General features: G+C 47.9%; 1 protein-coding gene across 1 annotated transcript in view; it reads right to left on the minus strand.

Moving 5' to 3' along the window:
* Positions 1–3,537, minus strand: part of znf830 (zinc finger protein 830) — an 81,374-nt gene extending 77,837 nt beyond the window's left edge. The window contains exon 1 of the mRNA XM_038797714.1: positions 3,394–3,537. Within this exon, the coding sequence (XP_038653642.1) occupies positions 3,394–3,512 (119 nt within the window). The 5' untranslated portion in view covers positions 3,513–3,537. The remainder of the gene's footprint in view (positions 1–3,393) is intronic.
* Between the last annotated feature and the right edge of the window lie 8,968 nt (positions 3,538–12,505).

The raw sequence follows: 12,505 nt of genomic DNA on the forward strand, positions 1-12,505 counted from the left end.
CCCAATCATCTCAGATCTATTCCTCACTCCTCAGGTATTGAAGTAGCACATGTCTGCATACAGCAAGACCTGACAACATCGATGCTTGGGTTGAGGAATGGCACACTCAAATGCCAGGCAATGACCATCTCAAATAAAAGATGATTTATGCACCTTCCCTTGACATTAAACAAGAATAAAATGCATGAATCTCCCACAATTAACATCCTGGGCATCACTATTGATCAAAATGTACCAGGATTAGTCAAATGAATAATGTAGCTATGAGAACAGGTTATATACTAGGCATTATATAGCAAGTGACTCACTGCTGACTCCCCAAAGCCTGTGCACCATCTACAAGGTACACATACACGCTATTTGTCTGGATGAGTGCAGCTTCAATGTCAATGTCACTCAAGAAGATAAACACCGTCTAGAACAGTGGAGAACCTTTCAAGCGATTTTTCACAGTGCTCAGCAAAGGTTTATACCAACAAAAAGGAAGGACGGAAGAAAGAGGGAAAATCGACCGTGGATATCTAAGGAAATAAGGGAGAGTATCAAATTGAAGGAAAAAGCATATAAAGTGGCAAAGATTGCTGGGAGATTAGAGGACTGGGAAATCTTTAGGGGGCAACAGAAAGCTACTTAAAAAGCTATAAAGAAGAGTAAGATAGAGTATGAGAGTAAACTTGCTCAGAATATAAAAACAGACAGTAAAAGTTTTTACAAATATATAAGACAAAAAAGAGTGGCTAAGGTAAATATTGGTCCTTTAGAGGATGAGAAGGGAGTTTTAATAATGGGAAATGAGGAAATGGCTGAGGAACTGAACAGGTTTTTTGGGTTGGTCTTCACAGTGGAAGACACAAATAACATGCCAGCGACTGATAAAAATGAGGCTATGACAGGTGAGGACCTTGAGAGGATTGTTATCACTAAGGAGGGAGTGATGGGCAAGCTAATGGGGCTAAAGGTAGACAAGTCTCCTGGCCCTGATGGAATGCATCCCAGAGTGCTAAAAGAGATGGCTAGGGAAATTGCAGATGCACTAGTGATAATTTACTGAAATTCACTAGACTCTGGGGTGGTCCCGGTGGATTGGAAATTAGCAAACGTGACGCCACTGTTTAAAAAAGGAAGTAGGCAGAAAGCAGGAAATTATAGGCCAGTGAGCTTAACTTCGGTAGTAGGGAAGATGCTGGAATCTATCATCAAGGAAGAAATTGCGAGGCATCTGGATAGAAATTGTCCCATTGGGCAGACGCAGCATGGGTTCGTAAAGGGCAGGTCATGCCTAACTAATTTAGTGGAATTTTTTGAGGACATTACCAGTGCAGTAGATAACGGGGAGCCGATGGATGTGGTATATCTGGATTTCCAGAAAGCCTTTGACAAGATGCCACACAAAAGGTTGCTGCATAAGATAAATATGCATGGCATTAAGGGTAAAGTAGTAGCATGGATAGAGGATTGGTTAATTAATAGAAAGCAAAGAGTTGGGATAAATGGGTGTTTCTCTGGTTGGCAATCAGTAGCTAGTGGTGTCCCTCAGGGATCCGTGTTGGGCCCACAATTGTTCACAATTTACATAGATGATTTGGAGTTGGGGACCAAGGGCAATGTGCGCAAGTTTGCAGATGACACCAAGGTGAGTGGTAAAGCGAAAAGTGCAGAGGATACTGGAAGTCTGTAGAGGGATTTGGATAGGTTAAGTGAATGGGCTAGGGTCTGGCAGATGGAATACAATGTTGACAAATGTGAGGTTATCCATTTTGGTAGGAATAACAGCAAACAGGATTATTATTTCAACGATAAAATATTAAAGCATGCCGCTGTTCAGAGAGACTTGGGTGTGCTAGTGCATGAATCACAGAAGGTTGGTTTACAAGTGCAACAGGTGATTAAGAAGGCAAATGGAATGTTGTCCTTCATTGCTAGAGGGATGGAGTTTAAGACTAGGGAGGTTATGTTGCAATTGTATAAGGTGTTAGTGCGGCCACACCTGGAGTATTGTGTTCAGTTTTGGTCTCCTTACCTGAGAAAGGACGTACTGGCTCTGGAGGGTGTGCAGAGGAGATTCACTAGGTTAATCCCAGAGCTGAAGGGGTTGGATTATGAGGAGAGGTTGAGTAGACTGGGACTGTACTCGTTGGAATTTAGAAGGATGAGGGGGGATCTTATAGAAACATTTAAAATTATGAAGGGAATAGATAGGATAGATGCGGGCAGGTTGTTTCCACTGGCGGGTGACAGCAGAACTAGGGGGCATAGCCTCAAAATAAGGGGAAGTAGATTTAGGACTGAGTTTAGGAGGAACTTCTTCACCCAAAGGGTTGTGAATCTATGGAATTCCTTGCCCAGTGAAGCAGTTGAGGCTCCTTCATTACATGTTTTTAAGGTAAAGATAGATAGTTTTTTGAAGAATAAAGGGATTAAGGGTTATGGTGTTCGGGCCGGAAAGTGGAGCTGAGTCCACAAAAGATCAGCCATGATCTAATTGAATGGCGGAGCAGGCTCGAGGGGCCAGATGGCCTACTCCTGCTTCTAGTTCTTATGTTCACAGGAAGAATAAATGGAAGACCACATTGAAGCCAAGGTTTTAGAAACTAATATTGCCAATTAATCAGACAAATGCATAAAAAACTGCTCGATGATCGGGTAAGATTTTCTAAGTATAAATGTTCGATTATAAATTGAAAATCTTACACAAGGATTTCAATAAGCATGACACAAATATGTGACTGAAACAAAGCCTGACAATCAAGTGCATCCAGGTTTTAACACACAAAATGCAGCCTATATATATAGTACTTTATGAATGAATAACTGTGCTATAATGTCTAAAAGGTCTCAAATGTTTTTTGAAGTGAATACTTTTGAACTAGAGCAGATGCCTTGTCCTTATAAATAATTTGTCAGTAATTCTTCAAACATAATGGGTAACATAAATTAATGTTAATTCTTTACGGTTTAAAACGTCTCACAATTTTAGCAGGAGCTGAACGTCTTACAAAGTAACTGCTTATGTCTGGGAATCCTTTCTTTTTCCCTGCCGATCTTTTCAATGTCCCTCTCTTCTCATCAACCCAGTTGGATCACTTGAGTCTCCCTTCAACTTATTCTGACAATCCCGGAGTTGCAAGTACTTGGAAGTGTCACACCGGTGCCAGTGCGATAAGACGCTATATAAATGCGAGCTATTTATGGGAAACTGTGGCCAGTGTCACTCGGCTTAATTAAAGATCCCTGTCCTCTTGAGGTCTCAAGTCAGGAAATGTGATCTGCAGCTCAAATCTGTTAAGAGTGGCTGATTCTGGGTGTTAAAGAATCGCACATTTCCTGGCCTGTCCTCTGCTGCTGTTTGTTTATTAGCTCCGGAGGGAAGGGAGCCGAACTAAAAAAGGATATTTAGCGAGTGGTGAGTCAATCCTCTTGTTTCCCGCTGCCGCTCGCTGCTTCTCCCTCATCAACCGCCGCAACTCTTCCTGGTTGACAGTTTTCTTTTCCTTCTTCGAGGGAGCCGCCATCTTGACAGGACCAGAGTAGCTTCCGGTGTGGAGCCGGAAGTACTCCCCCAGGGTTCAGGACGAGGTGAAGGTGTCAGTGCATGACAAAAATGGTATTGTCTCATTCGACACAATTAGAACAAGGAATATTATTTCCTGTGGAAGTTAATTTAGCTTCGATTATATATGAACATTTTAATTTCTAAAAAGAGTGCTCAAGTTCCTGAAATGAAATGAAGTATCCTGGTATATATTCCCCACTTCCTGAGTATATCTGAGTCTTTTTCATAACTATTCTGTACTTTCCAATTTATTGCCCAATTTTGCAACTACCCTTCCCACAAAATGTATTCAACTTTGTGTTCAGATTAGTAAAAATTATTATTCATGCCATGTGGGGGTTATTGGCGAGGTGATGTGCCATCAATTAACACAAGACGAGTAGTGAACGAAACTGAGGCTTTAATAAGCTAAACAGGAAGCCTCCTGGCCACTGATCCCGAACTGGGGAAGGGTCGGAGGTCAGCCACCTTTATAGCGAGCCCGAGGGGAGGAGCCACAGGCGGAGCCATCAGGCAGTGGTTTACCACATTCATCCCTGTTTAAAAAGAGTCCAGCGGGGGTGAAGTGAACTTAAAGGTCAAGTCTGTCAGGGGCTTTGACCTTCCGCCGTGATCACCTCAGTCCCGGCTGTGGTGTGTGCATTGGTATCGAGACCTGCGCATCCGGGAGCGTGTTGGCTTCTACTTCGGCCAGTAGTTGAGTCAGTGGAGGGGTGGGGGGGGGGGGCGGTGTAGGGGCAGGGATGGTTGGGATGGTCGCCGGTGGGCCTGCGGGTGTCAAATCTTGAAGTAGCCGGGTAGTGGTGGAGGGAGACGGTGTAGGGTTGGGGTGGTGGTGATGGTCGCTGGGGAACCTGCAGATGCCAAATCCCGGAGGGAGACTGTGTCCTGCCACCTGTCATGATGTGCCACATAGGCATATTGTGGGTTGGCATGGAGGAGCAGGACCTTCTCGATGAAGGGATCCGATTTATGACCCCCTCGCATGTTTCCAGAGGAGGACAGGCCCTGTGACTGTCAGCCAGGACGGGAGCGAGACCCCTGAGGTGGACTTACTAGGGAAGGCAAACATACGTTCGTGAGGGGTCTCGTTGGTGGCAATGCACAAGAGCGACCGGATGGAGTGGAGCGCATTGGGAAGGACCTGCCAGCGGAAGACTGGGAGACTTTAGACCGTAGGGCCAGAAGGACGGCCTTCCAGACCGTCGCGTTCTCCCTCTCCACCTGTCCGTTACCCCGGGGGTTGTAGCTGGTCGTCCTGCTTGAGGCGATGCCCTTGCTAAGCAGGAACTGGCGCAACTTGTCGCTCATGAAGGAGGAACCCCGATCGCTATGGATGTAGGTGGGGAAACCGAATAAGGTGAAGAGACTGTGCAGGGCCTTGATGACAGTGGCAGTAGTCATGTCAGGTCATGGGATGGCAAAGGGGAATCGTAACTACCCGTCAACAACGTTGAGGAAGTACACGTTACGGTCAGTGGAGAGGAGGGACCCTTTAAAGTTGCTGAGGCGCTCAAAGGGGTGGGAGGCCTTTACCAGGTGTGCTCTGTCAGGCCGATAGAAGTGCAATTTGCACTCCGCACAGACCTGGCAGTCCCTGGTCATGGTCCTGACCTCCTCGATAGAGTAAGGCAGGTTGCGAGCCTTAATAAAATGAAAGAAACGGGTGACACCTGGATGACAGAGGTAATTGTGGAGGGCCCAAAGTCGGTCTACTTGTGCATTGGCACATATACTGCGGGATAGGGCATCTGGGGGTTCATTGGGCTTCATAGGTCGGTATCATAGATACTTTTCACAGTAACTTCATTGAAGTCTACTCGTGACAATAAGCAATTTTCATTTCATTTCGTAGTTGTAGGTGGATAGTTCGATCCTCCACCTCAGAATCTTTTTGATCTTGATCTTGCCCCGCTGTGTATTAAACATGAAGGCAACCGACCGTTGGTCAGTGAGGAAAGTGAATTGCCTGCCGGCCAGGTAATGCCGCCAATGTCGTACAGCTTCCACAATGGCTTGGGCTTCCTTTTCGATGGAGGAGTGCAGAATTCCGGAGGCATGGAGGGTATGAGAGAAGAAAACCACGGGCCTGCCCGCCTGGTTGAGGGTAGTGGCCGGGGCAAAGTCTGACGCATCGCTCTCCTGTAGCCATCTGGGATGGCTACTTTCAGTATACAATGGACACTCGCAGAGCCTAGAGGGAAATATGGGCAATTCTAAGCAACAAGCAGGCACAGAGCCTGAATGTATATTTGGAAGGCAGTCAGCAGACAGAAACGAAACTCTGGGTCGATTTACATATTGATGGCCCATCTCCGAGAAACAAAGAACGAGTGCTCAGTTAGTCGATACTGTTCCAGACAGTCCAGCGCCACTTCCCCAACCAAAAGACACAAACAAAGCAAGGCCAACGGCCTAGGACACACCCAGCCATCAAGACAACCACCCCTTTATTGGTTTAGATCGATGACAATGATCAAGAAGCTGCCCAATTAATTGGGACCAAGTTTAAGGCCCGCCTAAAAGCGCGCAAAACCCCTCCAAGTATAAGAAAGTACCCCTGTGAAAGGTTCAGTCTCTTGGATTCGGCTCTCAAGCGGAGAGACCCTTCCACCAGCACCACCAGAAGCAAGTAAGTTCAAGATCAGCGCTCGCTATCAGACGGACGACCTTAGCTGTATTCCTGTTACCTCTTCGAACCCAACAGCCTCAGATCTGAACAACGGCCATTGTTCCTCTGACCTAAGTGGGCACCCGAAGTTAAGTGTCGGTGTTAGTGATAGATATAGTTTAGCCTGTAGTGTTATTGTGCATGGATAGATCATACTATGTGTAAATAAAGTAGTATTGACTTTGAACTAACTAACTGGTGTATTGGCTCTTTGATCAGTATTCGGGTTGAACCTTGTGGCAGTATCGAGAGATACCTGACGACTCTGAAAGTATACTCATAATTAGGATTAAGAAAGGCGACCTTATTAACCACCATATTTATAGCAAGTAAACAGAGCAACACTCCACCTGGAACGAAATGGACCCGTCCACAGCGTGCATCGCGGCTTTGGCAATATCTATCTTGATGCGGTTGAAGGCCAGGTGGGCTTCAGCCATCAAGGGAAAAATGGTGGATTTAATGAGTGGACGGGCCTTGTCCGCGTAATTGGGGATCCACTGGCATAATAAGAGAAGAACCCCAGGCATCTCTTCAGGGCCTTGGGGCAGTGGGGGAGGGGAAGTTCCAGGACATGGTGCATGCGGTCGGGGTCGGGCCCGAGGACTCCGTTTTCCACAACGTAGCCAAGGATGGCGAGGCGGGTTGTTCAGAAAACATATTCATCCTTATTGTGTGTGAGGTTAAGGAGCTTAGAGGTGTGGAGGAAATGCCAGAGGTGTGCGTCATGGTCCTGCTGGTCATGGCCGCAGATGGTGACATTATCTAGGTACGGGAACCTGGCCCGCAGCCCGTACTGGTCAACCATTCTGTCCATTGCTCGCTGGAAGAGCGAGACCTCATTGGTGACGCCGAAGGGAACCCTGAGGAAGTGGTAGATGCGGCCATCTGCCTCGAAGGCAGTGTATTGGCGGTCCTCCGGTTGGATAGGGAGCTGGTGGTACGCAGATGTCAAGTCAACTGTGGAGAAGACTGCAATCTGATTAACCATGTCAGATATGCGGGGAAGGGGGTACGCATCGAGCTGCGTGTACCAGTTGATCGTCTGACTGTAGTCGATGACCATCCGGTGCTTCTCCCCAGTCTTGACGACCACCACTTGGGCTCTGCAGGGGCTGGTACTAGCCTCAATGATCCCCTCTCGTAGGAGTCGCTGGACATCTGACCTGATAAAGGCCCTGTCCCGGGCACTGTGTCATCTGCTCCTAGTGGTATGGGCTTACAGTCCGGGGTGAGGTTAGCGAAGAGCGAGGGTGGGGCGACCTTAAGGGTCGCGAGGCTACAGATGGCGAGGGGGGGGCAGGGGTCCACCGAACTTTAAGGTAAGGCTCTGGAGGTGGCACTGAAAGTCGAGCCCCAGTAGTAGGGCAGTGCAGGGATGGGGTAGGACGTAGAGCTTAAAGTTAGTGTACTCTACGCCCTGTATCGAAAGGGTCGTGACACAGTACCCCCGGATTTCTACGGAATGTGATCCAGAAGCCAGGGAGCACTGGGTCACGGGTAAAATTGGGAGGGAGCAGCGCCTTACCGTTTCTGGGTGGATAAAGCTGTCTATGCTCTCGGAGTCGAAGAGGCAGGCCGTCTTGTGCCCGTTGTTTCGGACGGTCATCGTGGATTTCGTGAGATGATGAGGTCGAGACTGATCGAGTGTGATGGAGGCGAGCTTCGGAAGGTCGTGGGTGGGCCGGTCGGAGGTAGCGGTGGCCAGCGTACGACCAGGTGAGCAGGGGTCCTGGGAGGTGGTGGAGTGGTTCCAAAATGGCAGCCCCCATAGGTTGCACGTGGCAGGTGACATCGAAGGTGGTATCAAAGATGGCGGCCCCCATGGGTCGCGCGTGGCGGGTGGAATAAAAGATGGCGGCCCCCACGGTTCGCACATGGCGGGTGGCGTGGCAGAGGGGGGCGGTCCCAACAGGCAGCGCTGCTAGGCCTAGGAACTTTAGGGACAGGTCGGGCCTGGCAGACGTTGGCGAAGTGGCCCTTACTCCCACACCTGTTGCAAATCGTGTTCCGTGCAGGGCAGCGTTGTCTGGGGTGCTTACCCTGGCCGCAAAAGTAGCATTTCGGTCTTCCAGTGTTGGCGGGCTGTTGTGTGGCACAGGCTTGCGCCGCACTTGAGTTGGGTGATGGCGGCGCCCACGACGTCCACGAGGGTGTCACGTGGTCAGCGGTGTCAGCCTCCATGTTCTGGAAAGCCACTTCCAGCGAGTTTGAGAGCTGCACTGTCTCTGGGAGGCAAAGTGTGCCCCCTTCTAGCAAGCACTGGCGGAAGTAATTGGATTTAATGCCCGCTACATAGGCATCCCTGATCAGCAGCTCCGTGTGTTGGACAGCCGATACTGCCCTGCAAGCTCAGTTCCGGCCGAGTACCCGCAAGGCATGCAGGAATTCGGCTTGTGATTCTCCGGGGCGTTGTCGCCTCGTGGCAATGAGGTGCCTGGCATATGCCTCGTTTACTGCCTTTACACTGTCTCTTCAGTAGCATTATCGCCTCCGTATATGAGGAGGCATCTCTGATAAGAAGGAAAACTTGCGGGCTCATCCGTGCGTTGAGTATTTGCTGCTTTTGGAGGTCGGTGACGTCTTCGTTAGAGGATCCGAGGTAAGCTTCGAAGCAGCTTAGCCAGTGCTCAAATGTCACAGTGGCGTCGGCTGCTTGTGGGTCCAGCTCCAAGTGATCAGCTTGAGTGATGAATTCATCTTAAAAGTTTAGCTTATTAAATTGATGTGCCATCAATTAACACAAGACGAGTAGTGAACGAAACTGAGGCTTTAATAAGCTAAACAGGAAGCCTCCCAGCCACTGATCCCGAACTGTGGCAGGACCGGAGGTCAGCCACCTTTATACTGAGCCCGAGGGGAGGAACCACAGGCGGAGCCATCAAGCTGTGGTTTACCACACTAGGCCAGCGTTTATGGCCTATCGTGAACTGCAATGGTACATGTGGTGTTGGTACACTCATAATGCTGGTCGGAAAATCTCCCAATTGGAAACACCATAATATCTGAACTCACCTTGTTAATGAACAATTACTTCTAAGTAGGGTTACCTTACATCCAGTTTTATATCAGACAGTCCAGTATTTAGTCGGTACAAGTGGATTCCTTAATATCTGGAAAACCAAGGTTAGAGCAGAAGGATCATTTAAACTTGCAGGCATATGTGAAGTAATTTCACAAAATGCACTGGAGGATGGGGGTGAGTGCCAGGGGGCAATGCGAGCAGACTTTGGGGTGGTCCATGGGAGGGATTCCCAGTATCTGTCAAGAAGGAAGTGCCTTTTGTGCATGGGGGTCAGGGGTCTGCATATCCATGGGGGGGCTTCCTTGTTTTTTTATATATTTCTGTTTAATCGGCGTGTCCTTTAAATATGCAATCTCTTGAATGCCAAAGCAAGCTGTCTATACCGGCGTGATGGTGTGGGACCCACCTCCAGCATTTTGTCCAACATATTTGATTGAACCTTTTGAGGAGGTGACTGGTGTGTAGATGAGGGCAGTGCCGTTATTGTAGTCTACATGGACTTCAATAAGACTTTTGATAAGATCCTGCATTGGAGACTGATCAAAAAGATAAGAACCCATAGGATATAAGACAATTTGGCACATTGGATTTAAAATTGGCTTAGTGGCAGAGGGTAATGGTTGAAGGTTGTTTTTGTGACTCGAGGGATCCTCAGGGATCAGTGCTGGGTCTCTTGCTGTTTATAATGTACATTAATAATCTAGACGTGAATGTGGGGGTATCATCAGTAAGTTTGCTGTTGGCACAAAAACTGGTAGTGTGGTAAATAGTGAGGAGAAAAGCCTTGATTACAGATCGATGTGTCTGGGTTGGTCAGATGGGCCAAACAATGAATTTTACCCCTGGAAAATGTAAGATAATGCATTTTGGGAGGACTAACAAGGCCAAGTAATTCACAATGAATGGCAGGATGCTAGGAAGTGCGAGGACCAGATCTTGGGAGCATGTCCATAGGTCTATGAAGGCAATAGGTCAGGTAGATAAGGGTAGTTAAGAAGGCATATGGGATACTGCCTTTATTAGCCGAGGCATAGAATAGAAAAACGGAGGTTATGACGGAGTTGTATAAAATGCTCATTAGGCCACAGTTCTGATCATCACACTGGAGGAAGGATGTGATTGCATTAGAAAGAGTGCAGAGGCGATTCACCAGGGCTGCAGCATTTCAACGATGAAGAGCGTCTGGATAGGCTGGGTTGTTCTCTTTAGAGCATAGAAGGTTAAGGGGGTACCTGATTGAGGTGCACAAAATTAGTGAAAGAGGTAACTAGGGTAGCTAAGAAGAAACGTTTCTCATTAGTGAGGGGTCAATAACCAGGGGGCATAGATTTATGGTAATGGGCAGGAGATTAGGAGGGGATTTGAGGAAAAACGTCTTCTCCCAGAGCGTGGTGGGAATCTGCCTGAATGGGTGAGAGAGACGGAAACCCTCACAACATTTAAGAAGCATTTAAATGAGCACATGAAACACCATAGCATCAAGGCTATGGACCAAGTGCTAGAAAATGGGGTTAGAATGGATAGGTGCTTGATGGCCTGCACAGACATGATGTCCCAAAGTGCCTCTTTCTGTGCTGTAAAACTCTATGGGTGCGATTTAACAGGATAAAAACAGCCATGTTTTGGGTATGTTTAACGGGTTGTTTCTCAGTGCCTGCAGCACCGAGAACAACCAACTATCAAATGGGACTCTTTTTTTTACGGCCTTGGCGAGGAACACCCTGCCGAGGTCTCACTAACGTGCTCAGCGCATTTTAAAATGCCGCCCTGATCTCTGTACACCCTCACCACAGTGTCCAGGCCTCCCCATCACCCCACCTTATAAGGGCTGGGCACCCCTGGCAGTGCCAACCTGGCACCTTGGCACTGGCATCCTGGTAGTGCCCCTGGCAGCCAGGCAGTGCCGGGCAGCAGTTCCATGGTATCCGGATTTTCTCACCCAGAACAATACTTAGTTTTAAAAAATGGAAAATTCCACCCATTGTATGAAATATCTAATTCGGTTTTGTCAGCAATTATGATTTGATTTGATTATTATTGTCACATGTATTAGTATACAGTAAAAAGTATTGTTTCTTGCATGCTGTACAAACAATGCACACCGTACATAGGGAAGGAAGGAGACACTGCAGGATATAATGTTACGGTTATAGCAAGGTATAGAGAAAAGATCAACTTAATATGAGGTAGGTCCATTCAAAAGTCTGATGGCAGTAGAGAAGAAGCTGTTCTTGAGTCATAGAACATAGAACAGTACAGCACAGAACAGGCCCTTCGGCCCTCGATGTTGTGCCGAGCAATGATCACTCTACTTAAACCCACGTAACCCGTATACCCGTAACCCAACAATCCCCCCCATTAACCTTACACTACGGGCAATTTTAGCATGGCCAATCCACCTAACCCGCACATCTTTGGACTGTGGGAGGAAACCGGAGCACCCGGAGGAAACCCACGCACACACGGGGAGGACATGCAGACTCCACACAGACAGTGACCCAGCCGGGAATCGAACCTGGGACCCTGGAGCTGTGAAGCATTGATGCTAACCACCATGCTACCGTGAGGCCCTCTATGAGTCCTCATAGAGTCGGTTGGTACGTGACCTCAAACTTTGGTATCTTTTTCCTGACGGAAGAAGGTGGAAGAGAGTATGTCCGGGGTGCGTGGGGTCCTTAATTATGCTGGCTGCCTTTCTGAGGCAGCGGGAATTATAGATAGAGTCAATGGATGGGAGGCTGGTTGCGTGATGGACTGGGCTACTTCACAACCTTTTGTAGTTTCCTGCGGTCTTGGGCAGAGCAGGCTCCATACCAAGCAGTGATACAACCAGAAAGAATGCATTCAATGGTGCACCTGTGGAAGTTGGTGAGGGTCTTAGCTGAAACGCCAAATTTCCTCAGTCTTCTGAGAAAGTAGAGTCGTTGGTGGGCTTTCTCTTTTTTTTAATTAAACATTTTATTGAGGTATTTTTGGTTTAGTAACAACAACAAAAGAAACAATATACATGAAACCATAAACATAGTGCAAAAGCCATTTACCTCTCGTACAGGTCCCACCCTTATTGACCCCCCGCTCTAATCAAAACTACTACCCCCCCCCCCCGATCTGCTGACGATTAATTTCCCACAAAGAAGTTGACGAACGGTTACCACCTCCGGGCGGTCACGAACAATGACTCTCTCAAGGCGATCTTGATTTTCTCCAAATAGAGAAAGCTAGCCATATCCGATAGCCAGGTCTCCGACTTTGGGTG

Source organism: Scyliorhinus canicula, chromosome 5 (genome assembly GCF_902713615.1).
Source record: "Scyliorhinus canicula chromosome 5, sScyCan1.1, whole genome shotgun sequence".
Lineage (NCBI taxonomy): Eukaryota > Metazoa > Chordata > Chondrichthyes > Carcharhiniformes > Scyliorhinidae > Scyliorhinus > Scyliorhinus canicula.